Source organism: Ascidiella aspersa, chromosome 1, assembly GCF_963924565.1.
Source record: "Ascidiella aspersa chromosome 1, kaAscAspe10.2, whole genome shotgun sequence".
Classification (NCBI taxonomy): Eukaryota; Metazoa; Chordata; class Ascidiacea; order Phlebobranchia; family Ascidiidae; genus Ascidiella; species Ascidiella aspersa.
This window is the reverse complement of record NC_139447.1, coordinates 1,286,127-1,301,718: the sequence shown is the minus strand read 5'-3', so window position 1 is coordinate 1,301,718 and position 15,592 is coordinate 1,286,127. Positions and strand designations below refer to the sequence as shown.

Genomic DNA, 15,592 nt, shown 5'->3' with positions numbered 1-15,592 from the left:
TTTTGACGTAACTTTCTGACGTTGCGAAATGACCTAAGACTGGTACGTTATCTCTAAAAAAATGTCATGCCCTTCCCCAAACAAAATCCTAGATCCTCAACTGCTTACGACATTGATTATAACTCGGTTGGGATTCTTCTGTGGCACTATGGTTTGACACTTTGTAAAATGCCTGTTTATAAACATTTAAAGGCTTGCTTTAAAAAGTCGGTTTGCAATATTAACAGGGTATATCAGTATCAACAATAAATCGCTTCACAACAGGAACGATCGAGTTGCTTAAGAGAAATACCATTGTACGAACATCAGATTTCAGTTTCAACTTCAAATAAGCCACGGACTTAGCCCTTCTATTGATATAAAGATGAAACCACAGTCAGCAACCGAATCCATGGTGACGTCACCTTACCTTTCTGTCGTCACAATCAGTCGGGATTCGATTACAAACAACAGTCCAGTTTGAGTTTGTGTTTATCTTAGACTAGTTCTGCTTCTGCTTCTAGCTGAGCCAGTATTTTAAATCTTTTGAGTAATACGTAATAAGAATATCAAAGCCCATACAGAAGTAGGTATCATTTTGAACGTTTCGAATAACTCTTTATTCATTTTCAACATAGCAGTTATGATTTGCAATCCAATGCTATGTTGAAAATGAATAAAGAGTTATTCGAAACGTTCAAAATGATACCTACTTCTGTATGGGCTTTGATATTCTTATTACGTCGTACTACAACCTCCAACCATTATGTTCCAAAGTTTTGAGTAATAGTTTGAGAGATTAAGAGCCATGGGTTCTTGTAGTAGTACTGAAACCGTTGAACACGATGTCGGGCGAGTACAAAGTCGTCAACAGAACATAAATAATCGTGTAGGTTATCGAAGTAATGTCGGTAAGTTGCTCACTTTCAGCTGTTTTGTAGCCTATGTCTCTTTGTGTTCTGAAGCAAAAAACAGCGTTTGACAAACATAGAGCAGATTTTCACCTATATTTGTCGATACACTTTTCTAGATAAATTTGTTAGGTTTCAATAAAACTAAAGTTTTTGTAAATTAAACGGTTGTTTGACTATTTATTGCGATTCCTTTTGCTGATAAATATATTACGTCAGGTGTGGATGGATTTTTGGTCCTTATAAAAGTTGATTATAAGTTTATAGTTTTGAGTCAAATCATGAAAAGAATACAACTTAACAGTAGTTCCCCCCCGACAATTATTTTGGTTTTCCTAGACCAGGGTCGGCATTCAATTTTAAAAGATGACGTCATAAACAAATAGACTTGAAGAACCTTGTGTTTTGAGTCCAATAAATGTGAACTAAAATGAAGTCTACTCGAAATACAAATATGTAGATGGCGACAAAGCGTCTTTTTCAGTAAAACTCTTTGTTTTAATTTAGGCCTATAACTAACCGATTAACCTGATTTACAAATTATACATCTAAGTTTCGATTAGGTCATTATGGACCCCCTTAAACTAGTCACCTACCCCAAGGGTTTAGAACCCCTGATGTAGACAGACACGTTGAAATTGTGAAAGCCAGACGCCCTGCCATCCGGTATCCCGAAGTTTATATTTGTTTGACTTTGGTGTTTGTCTTCTGGGCTGTATCATCTTTCACCGTGGTCGCACAATTTACAACTTTCAACATTCTGCAGGCATTGAAGCTGATGGGCTTTTAGCTCAACCATCGTGCTCCAAAGTGTAGCTGGGCTTTTAAAACCAATCAATCTTGTTGGAAATAAACACCGACTGCCTGGTCTTTACAGCATTCCTAACTTGTCATGTTTTAAAAGCTGTATTTAGTAGTGATACACAACTATCATAACGATATAGGCTCCTAACTAAAATTAGGTTAATGGTAAACTAAATGTCTAAAAACAAGGAATTTTTTCACCCTTTGGGAATTAGGTAAATGACGACAATAACTTCAAATTGAAGCATATATATGAGACTTATGATGCCTATTTTGTGGCGAAATATATTTATCTTAAGAACTTGTAAATGACTGCATGACTTTAATAAGGACAGAAAAGTATATCCTGCAAAATTAGGTTAGGTTTACTATGATTTGAATCACATCATAAATAAATGCAATTGAGTCAAAAACCTCACCGAACGCCCACTTAAAGCCTAAATACTAGAATGATGAAAAACTTAATATCATTTAAACTTGCCCAATGGCACAATACAGTACAAAAACATTAAATCAATTGATTTTCGTTTTCAGTCGAAGGGCTGGACTTAAAGACGGTCGATTGTGATTGGATGAAGACGGAAAACACGTCATGCCACCACACGAACGAGTACAGTGGAGCTACCTTGGTGCTCCGGAGGGGACAAACTTTCAACATAAAGATGAAGTTTCAACGAAAGTTCCACAAAACTGCAGACAAAGTTGTGCTCGAACTGGGTCTAGGTGAGTTTTCGCTGTGCGATGTTTGATAAGGGAGCCGAAACCCTATACTCGTTCGTGGTATGGACGCCGAACGTGATTGTACAGAGCGTTTTTAAACCTGGATTTCTTAAGGCGTCAAAACTTAATTTGGAAAATAAGTAACCGAAATTTAAAAAAATAAGCTCAATTAGTATGCAAACTTAATGATTTACCACGAGGCCATGAAACCCCAGCTATATTTTTTATACGTAAATGCAATTTTGCTTTAATTTTATGTTAAGCTTTGCCTATTTCAAACGAATCTTTTATAGCCTAAAGGCCGCTGTACAAAACTGTTGTAATTTGCTTTTCTCCCATTCAAGGAAGGCTACATCCCAACATAGACTGAATAATTACATCAAACACATTTAGTTGGTTTCGTCTTGTTAAACAGAATAATTGCATTATAAACAGTTATGGCTTTCTGCAATAAATCAAATCATGTTTAAGTTAAAGTCAAGTTGGTTGATGACAAAACAATAGTGGAGTTGAATAGTTTAGTCAGAGTAAAACGCCAGCTAACCTTTTTAAACTGTTTGCTAAGAATTCATCACTAAAAACCAACGCATTTCATATTAGTTTTCTGTATCTTTGATCGCGAGGTGTTCACAAAAATCAAATTTTGGTCGCGCTCAAAAATGTTTTGATACAACCACTCATGTTGACTTTTCGAAATTCATGTGTAAGAGTGTGACTATGTATAAGGCCACGTTGGCGTCTATTAAAATAAAATCAAAACTACACAAAAACAGCGAAACAAAACCACAACGTTTCAAGTCCTACCAGCGATTGTAGTAACTTATTGCGCTTTGTAGTTTAACGGCCAGCGCAAATTAACCTTAATTGGGGCCACACAATGCGTTACGCTGGACGCTAGTAACTACCTCACAGGTTATCCTTCTCTTGCGGGAATTGCGGAATTTTAATAAACGATTAATATACCGGATGTTGACCTGGCCTCCATTAAGTCACGTGACCTTTGTACGTAGTCGAAATACTGCCACGTGGATAAAATAAGTTTTAAACCAATCAAACACGAAGTTACTGTAGGTTTGCTCACGCTACAGTTGTGTGTAGCATTTTAAATTTGTATTAAGAAAGCAGTTTATAAATGTACACATAAAGGCCTGCCCTAACGTTGCTAATGTATTATTACTTTGAAGAGGGGTTGGAGAAAACTTACAATTGTTTTCTTTAATGAAATAGGTTTTCAAAAATTCGCTTAACCCAAAATCCATAACCAATTTACCTATATAGTTACTTAACATAGGGCAAAATTATAAAGACGTTAACACAGAAGAAACAAAATCTTCGAAAATCCTATACAAAAATTTGCAAGCAGGGCCGGTATTCAAAACTTTTTTCCCATTAATGTGTGAAACATCTCGAAAAACACGAAATTCAAATCAGCAGTCAAACTGTATGTGTGTAATTAGTCTATTTAAATATTACTGTTAACAGTTACTAAATTAATTGATGTTAGGTAAAAAAGTGTGTCAAAATATTATATACCTCTATTACCAAAAGTTGAACAAAATGAAAATAAAAAAGTTTTTCTTGCAATAAATTCTTTCCATCAACGTTTTGTAGTAGTATCCTACCGCTGTAGTACACACATGTTTGCGCATTATTTAATTTTATTACAAAGTCGATAAACGCGGATACATTTCACCGGCTGACCAAACATCCCAAGATTTAACCACTCATAAAGTTTAGGTGTTACGAGCTACTACCACTGGTTCCTGTTTTATCACTGCGTTCAACATAAAGAACTTAATGTAAATCATTAATTTCCTTCTAAACTCTCGGTAAAGGCAGGACAAATTTATAGAAAAACTGCGCTTAAAACAGACAACTTCTGCTGGAGTTATACGCTTGTTATTTGTTTGCAAGCATCGTTGTTCTATTTACAAAAATACTGGGCACATCTGTTATCGACACCCTATATAATACTTCGGGTGCGTATTGTGCAACTATAGTTATGAAGATAATGTCTATTGACGTATAAATTAAATTTGCCATATATCGTTACATTAAAACGTACTTTTCAATACTGCCAGACACGTTGGCGATTTTTATAGAAAGTAAATGTGTAAAGTGCAAACATTATTTACGCTTAATATTTGTATTTTGAGTCGGGATTTTAATAAGGCTTATATTCTGAATAACCAATTTCAAAATACTAAATATTCCGTTTTCGTTGTGCAGTGCGACTCCACAATGGCTTGATCACAGACCACACTTTGAAACCCGTGCCCTAGGTCTTTGAAAGGGCGTAGCTTTAAACTTTTTCCACTCTAGGTTCGACCCCCCAACTGATGAACGCTTCCAAGATAAGATGTCCGCTAGTTGACGCTATAGAGCCCAAAAAGTGGGGAATGATTATTACGTCAGAAGACGAAGAAACATTCATTGTGACGTTTCAAGTCAACATACCGCCGACTGTTCCTATTGGAAAGTATGGATATCCTTAAAATTTTAAATTACTCTGATTTTGAATGCGCTGCTTGTGTTTTTCATACTCGAATGCGCTCGGTTTGTTTCTGTGTGAAAAATGTTTAATTACTAAATTGGAAAATTTGTAAGTGAGGACATTTTTTTCAGGATTTTAGCGCCAAATCTAGTTGTCTTGTTTGTTTGTTTTTTTTTTTGAAAAAAGGTTATCGTAAAATTAAAATTCGCACTGACCTATGTGTCGAGAGAATACGGGTGCTTCTAATATATCTGACCTCATTATTAGGACTATATAGCGGCTGAATTTGACTGGTCTCAACTATTTATTTAAAGTCCAATAATGTTCCATGCCCCCTGCTATTTTCTTATTTGTTGTATCTTCTGTTTTTGTGTTTAAAACTACGTAACATGCAGTGATATTATAATAATATATCAATATACAAGTATGTGTAATGTATAAGTGTCCTCTTTATGTAGGATGACCAAGAATATTGAATTTAATTAATGTTAGCCATGTCTTCGTTCTTCCCCCACAGTTCTTTCAAATCATAGAAATCTCGTTCAAAACCAATCTTAATTAATCCAACTTTGTAAACTACTTCATTTGGCGACCCATTCCGACCCATAGGTTGAGAAGCACTGCACTGGTGACAAACTGATGATTAATGTAACAAAAGGTGCCTTTTTGGGACTTACTGGCTTCGGTTGGACCCTAAGACTAACGCCCCACAGAACCTATTGTTGAATGATCCCTGTTTCTTATGTCATCATTTGTTCTTCCTCAGATACAAGGCAACTGTTGAGTTCACGACCCACCTGCAAGACGATCAAGTAGTGACGTCACGAGACGATGAGCCTGACGTCATCATATTGTTCAACCCGTGGGCCAAAGGTCAGAGTCGCACTGCTATCGCTTCAATGTTTTAAAATACCTGCCTTTTTGTGTGATGTTTTATGGTTTGTTATCGTGTCTTGCAAAGTAGATTTTCTATATACTGTAGTCATCGTCTATTTGTGGACTTCATATTTTTACGAATTTAAAGATTGTTTTAAGATTTTGTGAACTGATACCGGTTTGTCTACTTGCGTAACATAGGAGTCCAACATTTCGTTTCACTTATCATTGTTGATTAAAACATAGGTCCATAATTTAGAGGTGAGGCGACGGGATGTGTAAATTACTGGGCGAACTGTGTTTTAGCGGTCCTATTAATTTAATCGTGCGTGGTTCCTTCATTACTTAACTTACTGACCACGTGTTGCAGATGACGCAGTGTACATGGAGAACGCAGTGGACCGTGACGAATACGTCCTCAATGACCTTGGGATCGTGTACCGGGGAAGCAGTGATTGGGTTTCGGGAAAGAAGTGGAACTTCGGGCAGGTTAGTAATAAGCGGAAATTAAAAATATAGTTTAGAAATGAATTTCAAAAAGGTTGAGTATGTCGAATTTAAACGTGTCTATAAAGATGATTTTTTGGCTCTGAGATTCATTATTAAGCTACCTTACCGATCCGTGCATAGTGTGCCTAAAAAAAACATTTTTTCCTTCCAAAAACTGTTCAACATAATCTCTAAAATGGTTAATTGGTCATTTTTTACGCCGCTTTGTTGTGTTTTCTAAATTTGGGATTGTTCAAATAAATTTAACACCAAACAGGTTTAGGATTATGTAAACTATCTTGAAAAATATAAAGATATATTTCGAATGATTTCAATTTTGCAAAAACACATATTTTTCACTCATTTTTAACTTGTACTTAAAGTGACTCACACCTTTTTACTAAATTGTTTATTTTCAGTTCGAGGACAACATTCTCGATTGTTGTTTGATGTTGTTGGACAAGGACAAGAGGGTGAAATCGAACCCCAGTAAGTGGGTGAAGAAAAGGGGAGACCCCGTGTGGGTTACTAGAATCATATCTGCCATGGTGAGTTGATATTTGTTCTTGTATATTGCTTTCTTTAACTTCAAAGTACTTTCGAATAAGACTTTATTTTTCCACTGGTAATGGCATAAACCAAGGTATGACCGAAACGAAATGTTTGTGAACTACGAAATGTCGATTTAATCAAATATAATGGCTTTATTAAAACCCGTGTATTGTTTTCCAAATTTTTTTATCTACTTATAACGTTATTTCAATCGATGCATATTAAAAACACATGAAAAATATCCTCATGTACTATAAATGGAACTTGACTCTTTCTTAAAAGAAAAAAGGAACTAAACAAAAAAATGTTTTGTAACAGAATATTTTAGGTATTTAATTAGCTTTTTAGTGTAAAACAATATTATCTGTATAACTCAAACATTTTTTATTTCTTACCACGACCTGTAATAGAGTATTTTCAAATTTGTTTGTTACAAAATATTCTGTGCTCCGATTAAAAAAATAGGTTTATCTATATAAAAGCTACAATGATTTTGGTGTTTATCTACAACCTACAGGAAACATTACATTACCGTGATAATAAAAAACGCCAACATTCCCAGGGCTTTAGATACTGAAAGTTTTTCTGGAAATAATACTTTGCACATCATTGCCACGCCCATATTTTGGCGTCCTGTGATAGGTAAACGCCCAGGACGACGACGGCGTTCTCGAAGGCAATTGGTCGGGAGATTACACAGGGGGTGTGGCGCCAACCAAGTGGAACGGTAGTGTGGAGATATTGCAGCAGTATTACGCAACAAATAAGTCGGTCGCGTTCGGACAATGCTGGGTTTTCTCGGGGCTCGTAACAACTGTACTGAGGTGCCTGGGTGAGTGGAAATTAACATTTTTTTTGTGTTTTCTAGGGTGCTATACCACACCTATTAAATCAACCTCACTTATCGTGTATCGATTGTCGTAAATTGTCACTGTTTTTATAGCTTTGATTAAACAGGTTTTCCAAAATAAAGTCTTTAAATATTGTTTGAATTTGTTTAAGATGTAGTTTAAGTTACGTTTTAAGTATGACCTGTTACTAAAAAAACAACAAAAAAAACAATTTTCCACTATTTGTTATGATTTCCACTATGGCATTTATACTGTTTAATTTTCGATAATAATCCAATTTTCGGTTTTTAAAAGTACAAATGTTCTTAGAAAAAGTCTTCAAATGTCTTTAAATGATAAAGATTCAACTAAATACAGAACTTAGTAAAGCAAATATCAGTTTGTTTGGATGTCACATGATAAATACATTTCGCTACTAAAAGCATCATTAGTATCTTAATCAAATGAATATTCCCACAAACTTATACATCAAAGTTTGAGCTGTACGCCTGCAACCAAATCAACCGCTTGTTTGTAACTCACGTTCCCCACCTTTTTACATTGCCAGGAATCCCCACCCGAAGCATCACCAACTTCTCGTCAGCTCACGACACCGAAGGCTCGATGACCATCGACAATTACATCGACGTTAATGGAGACGAGATTGAACTCGGTGGCGACAGCGTGTGGTGGGTATAATAAATAATAGCTGCCGCTAGGTAACGTTTTTCTCCAATCCAGTTTTTCAAACGTTATTGCGATAGGTATTTACTCCAATTTTGGTCTTATTCCGAACTGTGTTTTGTTACGAGTTTGATGCTGTTATTATTTCGGTTTTAACTTTAAGGCACTTAAGTCCGTGTTTAAATAAAAAGAAATTTCTTTAAGTACATAATGTTTATTTTAAACAAACAATGGCTTATTCTTTATCATAGACCTAAAATTTTATTTTGCTGCCAAAAGCTTATCTAAATGTCTAAAAACAATCATCTGAAGGTGGAAGATAAGTATAGAGTGATTTGTGTAAAACTTGATGACAAGCAAATGTTTGTTTAAAACACAATATGTTTTACCATCAACAGCATATTAAGTTTGTAATAACATTGATTTGTTTTTCCTCATAAAATTACATTAATATAAATGTTTATTATTCCGAAAAAAAGTTTATTGCTGTTAAAAAATATATAGCTCTGGTTGGGAACCATGTTCTGGTCAAACCGCCAAGTCGCTGCTACAGAAACACCTATTTTATGTGCTTTGTCTGAAATATCAAATATGTTAAGAACCACTGCCTCAGTGATGGTGTTGTAGCGTGTAAGAACCAAACATTATAAGAGTAATAAGATATGTACATCAGGCTTACAAATCTTGCTTGTTTTATTGGTCACCCCCATGGTGTAAGGAGATAATTCCTTTTGAAAGTACAATACTGTCCGTTATAAATACATCCTACGTAATTTGTTATTACTTTCTTATTGGTAGTGTAATCGGGTCGAGATAATGTGTTATTACTTCCCTGTAGGAACTTCCACGTATGGAACGAGTCTTGGATGACCCGGCCTGATTTACCTCCAGGATACGAAGGCTGGCAAGCATTGGACGCGACACCACAGGAAGTTAGCTTGGGGCTTTACCAGACTGGACCTGCACCTCTCAAAGCTATCAAGAACGGTGGGTGGTTGTGGATAACTTAGCCATACTGACTTCAATCTATAAGCAACTTGAAATAGTAGGTGTTTAAACCAGGGCTGCGGAGTCGGTTAAATATAAGTCCGACATAATTCTGCTTTTTCGTCGAGTCCCGATTTCGGCTCCGATTCCAAAACCTGTATTTCACCTATTTACGTAACTAATTAGGTGGGTGTTCAGAAATCCCTAATTGATAGTTAAAAAATTGGACTGCTCATGTGCACGTCGTGCTCGGGTAGTTTTACGTGGGTTTAGTCGAGTCCCGAGTCCGACTCCAGCAAAGCAAACCGACCCCGTCAAGTCCCAAGTCCGTTTCCGACTCGGTAGCCCTGGTTTTAGCATAATTTTGCAAATGTTAGTTGATAGGATCGACACATTTTATTGATTTCCATGATTTTTATCAGTGTGAATTTAAACAGTCGTGTTCCCAATACGATGGTTCCAGATGTGTTTTTTTTCTTGTATATTTTATTGATTTAAAATTTAAACTGTGGTTTACTAGTTTTGTATAACGGTAACCTGAAGTTATAGTATCTTTAGCTTGACCTGTAGTAACCTTCTGTTATTTGACCGATAGTAACCTTCCACAGGTGAGGTTTACCTCGGTTTCGAGACAGGATTCGTGTTCGCCGAAGTCAACTCGGATCGCGTCAATTGGATCGTTGAACAGGACGAACTCGGTGATTACGTCATCACCAGTAAGTGACGTCACACTTCGAATAAATGGTTCAGTCCCTGTTTAATCTAAAGATCCGAAAGCTACCTCTTATGTCGTTAAAAGTGCTCTGAAACAAGTTTATAATTTTAAGAGGTGGTGACCTTATCGACGAAGTTTAAGACATTCCGAATTGTTGCCGTTTTTAAAATTGTCTTGATTTTAATGATTTTAAACGTATAACAAGTTTTGCCAAATGATTATATAAATTTAAGTGCAACATTTTTGCTAAAAAACACAATATTACAATGAATTTCATGTTGAGCGACCCTTTTTTTACCTCTACAACGATGAAGGTATTTTAAATACTACTGGTAGTTATTTCCACTTACACCTCCACCCATTTCCTCCCAGGCATCGGTTCCCGCACCACCCGCTCCGTAGGCAAGTCCATCAGCACCAAAGCGGTCGGAAGTGACGAACGCAATGACGTCACGATGACGTACAAGTACCCTGAGCAAAGCGCTGAGGAGAGGGAAGCCTTCAAGCGAGCTTACGGCTTCGGGAGTCACCCGGACTACCAGGAGGGATTCCTCGCTGTGGAGGAACAGGGGAAGGGGGTTACTCTAGGTCAGTACAAATGCGGGGTTACTCTAGGTCAGTATGTATGCGGGGTTACGCGAGGTCAATGGTCAATGTGTATGTGAGGATGGGCTACCTTGGGCCAGTAAATGTTAGTAAAATGTTGATTTAACTTCAGTTTTTATTTACAAAACAGATTTTGCTAAAAATTCGTCTAATTATTGGAATTTTTGGGACACTTTTGCTAATTTTCACTTCAACTGGACGTATTTACATCAACTGGACGTATAAAAGCATTATCTTATATAAGGATTGTTTTATATTAGTTTATACTTTTTTGCTTATTTTTTGGATGTATAGAAACTCGAGAATTTATAATTTAGATTTATATATTTTGTTAAAAAAATATTCCCACTCACCAGCGACACATTAAGAGCTCCAGACAATTACCTGTATTGTTACGTCACAGACTTCAGCACGTCACCTTCCGCGAACCTTCGAAACGGCGACGGTTTTTCGGTTTTAATCAAAGCCACGAACGACACGGACGCTGATTGTACGGTGGACATATCTGCTGTGCTCCATTCCACTCAGTACACCGGGGAGAAGAAACTGTTTATCAAGAGACAAAGGTTCTCGGCTGTACCTGTCGCTGCCAAACAGAGTAAGTCTATAGCTGTCTTCTGGAGACTGAGGTTATTTTTGCAATATTTTTCATCATTAATCATTATGCGCTTTATTCTTTTTATTGTCAGTAGCTCGTTTAATTCTCTTCTGTGCCATAAACGCACTACTTAGAGATAATTGAACACTGTAGCTTTCAAACAGAGTAAAATATCTTAAAAAAGCAGACAGCTTGTGGAAAATGTTGTTTTATTCTTTCTATATAACTTGTTGTCATTATAAAAAATTAGATACACTAAAAAACAATTTCTTACGTGTTTAACAATATTCGAATAATCTATTGCAAAACATCTTTGGCTTTCCAGCTTAATAAGGTGCTTGACTGGTCATGACCACGGCGAGAAATGAGGGTGCATGCTTTGTAAGAACAAGGTTTCAATAAAAAGAATTTTGCTTAGAAAATTAAAGTTTTGGCCTTACCGTAATAACACGCATAATTTCCACAGCCGCGTCTCTTTTCGCCGCGACCCAAAAAACGCCGGAAGCATAACAGCAAAGCTTTGGCGGTCCAATTATTTTTCTTGTGATCTAACAATATATAGGAAATAAGAATTAATCAGTGCGAATTTGTCTTACCATATAAAACTACTGCAGTCGGCGACCCAACCAAATTAAAAAGCGATCGAATTTTTGGTCTTAATATATTTATATAACTCCTTCCACCCCACTCCAACCACGTGTTTCGACAGCTGTGTCACGTGAGTTCGCGGTGATGTTCAGCGACTACGACGGTAAGCTCATCGGATTAAACTCGCTTCGGATGAGCGCAGTGGCGAAGGTGAAGGAGACAAGCAAGATGTTCGCTGACCGGTTCGAGTTTAGACTGGACAACAAGGAAGCTATTGATATTAAGGTAAACTTGGAACACAGTTTAGTTGAATTAAAGTGATTTAAAGTAAGTTTTTTTTACAAAAGAGCTAGTCCTGATACATGATCAATTCTATTTCATTTCCCGATTTTTAAGTTAAACATTAGTAGTGCAGTAATGTTTTGAATAATATATTTATAGACAATCATAAATCGGTTGTATTTAGATAAACCTTATGCACTTACAACTTCCTTCTATATGAGTAAAAGGGATTATTAAACAAAACAAATGTATGAAATATAATTTCATCCTAACCAACCTAAGGCCACTTATTTATCCAGTTTAACAACACAAATAAAAATGGGAATTATACAAATTCATTTAGGAATTATACAAAATCATTTTAAAGGCGTTTTAGGACAGTAAACTTAAAAAAAGCCTAAAGCCCATCACCATTAAAACAATATAAGCCGTATTAACCCAAACTATTTAATTCGTGTAGTTGGACAACACCAAGTTGCAGGTTGGTAAAGAACACACGGTTGTTATCAACGTCACAAACCCACTTCCGGTCCGACTTACCAATGTCATCATCACACTCGAGGGACCGGGGCTCAGTGGACCGGTGTTAAGGAAACTAAAGTAAGTCTATGACGTCATAACTGCAAGTAAGCTCATAAAGACATTTTGGTAGGTTTGATGCGTGGCTAAATCAAGCTCTTTCAAAATTAATTGGTATATTTTTTTTGCTGTTAAGATTTATTTAAAACAATTTTTTTTGCATAAGTTTTAATACTGCGTAACAATCTCTGCTGTAAACTATTTTTGATTTAGCTCCTGTTAATAAATAATTAAAATTTCAAACCTTACGCGTTAAAAAAATGAGTGTATCCTGAATATGTTTTCAAACTTTTTATATGAAAATTGTGAAAGCACAAGTAATTTAAACACTTTGTACACAGATCCTGTTTAATGAACTTTTTCACTCAGTCGGAGTGTGATTACGCATTTGAAGTGCTGCAAAAAAAGCCATGATTGGAAAACTCGTATAAATATGAGCCATTAAGGCAAACTTGGACATTGAAACTTTTTTTTAGCTTTTTTAACCTAAATTAAAATTAAAACGTTTCAATTTTTTATATTTATAATAAAACTTGAACGTTCCAGCTAAAAAAAATTTAATTTCGGCAGTCAAAGTATAACCTTTTTGTAGAATTTGAATTAGTTAGATCTAGAATTAGAGCACACAAGCTATTTACAAATTAGATTAGAATTAGAATTAGTCGCATTTTGCGCTAATTCAATGAATTAAAAAACTATAAATATCTAGTTGCCCAAGTCTGTTCTTAAGCACTTAACATAGCCAAAGTGGCAATCCTTACCCACTGTATTTCCACCCAGTCGTAACATTGTCGCCGGTGGAACAGCCCAAGTGTCGTTCCCCATCAACCCGAAAAAAGTCGGCAGGCGAGCGCTCCTAGTGGACGTCGACTCCAAGCAGGTCAAGGACATCAAGAATCACCTTGACGTCGACGTGGTTGCGTCACTAGACTGACGTCACTCTCACAACGGTTCGGACGCGGTTTTATTCAGCTGGGGAGGCCGATGTAGAAATGTTCGATCCTTTGTATTTTAGTTCGATCTTAAAATCCGATATTTTGGGCGAAAAGTGTACGGCGGTTCGATTTGATACCAAATGACGTCATTACTATAGCAAAGGAATTAAAAAAACAAATATTTTTTCCAGTGTGTTATTTATTAAAAAAAAGAAGTTATCGACAGTTAATTCACTTCTTTTTTGCAAATATTATTTTTAATGTAGAAAACGTTGTGTTATATTGCAAATCAGGGCTGAATTGTACGATTTATTTAGTATCGGTCGGCACCGATAGTACTCTAGTATCGGACGAGTACCGATACTATCACTTTATATCGGGTATCGTCTATGATCCGATATTATCGGACATCCCAAAAGTTAGCTCTTTGTTTTTTTCTTTCAAGATGCAAACGTCAACATGTTCGTGGTTCGTTGAACGATTTGCTTTTTATTCATTTTATTGTGTATTTTTATAATGTTGCATTGTTTTCATTCAGTTGACGAAAAGATGATTTAATTTGGCCTAATTTTTTTCATTTGTTAGAAATTAGTCTCACAATAAAGTATAAATTTTATTTTAGATTTTATTTTTAACTTTTGCTTAACATCCTTCCGTTTAAACATTCTACACCGAAGCTTTCTGAGTTCAGAAAATGTTCTTGTTGCAAGTTTTTCTCTTTTATTTTCATATTGTGTTGGAAGTTGTTTTAACCGTTCTATACTCACACGACAACGCTGTAATCTATTAACCTTCAATAAATTGCTCATTTCTAAGTAGTTTCGATTACAGTACCTCTGGGTTGAAGACCGACACAATATTGTGGCCATCACGCAGCAAAAGAAGAGAAACACTGACTACGTTTGTGAGAATTTATTTATGAAATTGGGCCCATCAAGTCTCCTTATCGATAAATACTGACCAATGAACAAATGCAGAATAAACTTTAGAAGCCAGTACTCCAATTTAGGTGAAATCTGATTGATAAGAAAAGCTTTCAGCTCGTAACCTAATCCGTATACACATAATTGACCCGTCTGTTTAAAAGTAACTCATTTCTTGCGCCAAAAGGCTGGCTATAAGACGCTTTACAAACGCCACTTCGGGCATTTCACTAATTTACAGGCGCTTTGCCCACAGTTAATCAGCTTTTTATTTTAACAGACATTGCTGTTAAACTGTAACTTTGGTTTAGTTGCTTAAAGAGAATCTACTTTGTAGCCAGCATTATATCTATTAATATATGTATTGAGAAGATTTGTGTAGCAGGCAAATCGTTTATTTTCAAGAGAAAAAAGACACTTGGAATCTGTGAAACGACAATTAAAATCAGGTAAATAAAGTAACAAACAACAAAGGTACGTTAAGTGATTTAAAACGCTTTCTAAAATAATGATGTTGTACAAAATAAGTAACAATGCAAATGTTTCTGAGATATGCTCAAACCGTCTATATCAGTGGTTCTCAACCCTTTTAGCATACGGACCGGTAAAATTTCAAAACAAATTTTGCGGACCGGTGGACCTTCAAAAATCAAAATCAACCCAAAATTTGATAACGCAACAGTATACAACTAAAACACTTCTTAGCTTTCACATACAGCTGGTCTGAGAGTTTAAGGCTTAAACGAGTTGTAGCCTACTTTTAACAGTTGCGCACAACACTTGCAGCATTGTGACGTACAATAAAGTCCAAAGTAGACCATTACCTCTATGTTACGTCACAATGCTGCAAATAACAAAGCTGAGAAATTCTAAATTTGAAGGATAAGCTTTCAACATCTTGAATTTTTCAATTGAGATATAAAATTGAAATATATTTGGCGGACCGGCAGGAAAGTTGACACGGACCGGCTTCTTCTGTCGCTGTGCGTGCAAACCGTTGGCAAATTGTCTATTTAAATGCATTACACTTTGTATAATGG

General features: G+C 36.0%; 1 protein-coding gene across 1 annotated transcript; it reads left to right on the top strand.

The window, feature by feature from the left end:
* Positions 1-620: 620 nt before the first annotated feature.
* On the top strand, positions 621-14,304 carry LOC146166452 (protein-glutamine gamma-glutamyltransferase E-like). Its single transcript, XM_083382737.1, has 15 exons — positions 621-890; positions 2,229-2,417; positions 4,737-4,893; positions 5,675-5,781; positions 6,155-6,273; positions 6,693-6,821; positions 7,468-7,657; positions 8,224-8,344; positions 9,178-9,326; positions 9,935-10,042; positions 10,414-10,629; positions 11,051-11,245; positions 11,955-12,118; positions 12,576-12,715; positions 13,475-14,304. Exons 1-15 carry the CDS (start codon positions 788-790, stop codon positions 13,626-13,628), a joined length of 2,241 nt encoding a protein of 746 aa, XP_083238863.1. The 5' UTR covers positions 621-787; the 3' UTR covers positions 13,629-14,304.
* The last annotated feature ends 1,288 nt before the right edge of the window (positions 14,305-15,592 follow it).

What these genes read in the sequence shown, in the direction of transcription:
- LOC146166452 (XM_083382737.1), top strand. Translation starts at nt 788, where the DNA reads ATGGGTTCTTGTAGTAGTACTGAAACCGTTGAACACGATGTCGGGCGA. An exon ending in AGAAGTGGAACTTCGGGCAG is followed by an intron (nt 6,274 to 6,692) that starts GTTAGTAATAAG and finishes GTTTATTTTCAG; the next exon opens with TTCGAGGACAACATTCTCGA. An exon ending in AGGAAGCTATTGATATTAAG is followed by an intron (nt 12,119 to 12,575) that starts GTAAACTTGGAA and finishes TAATTCGTGTAG; the next exon opens with TTGGACAACACCAAGTTGCA.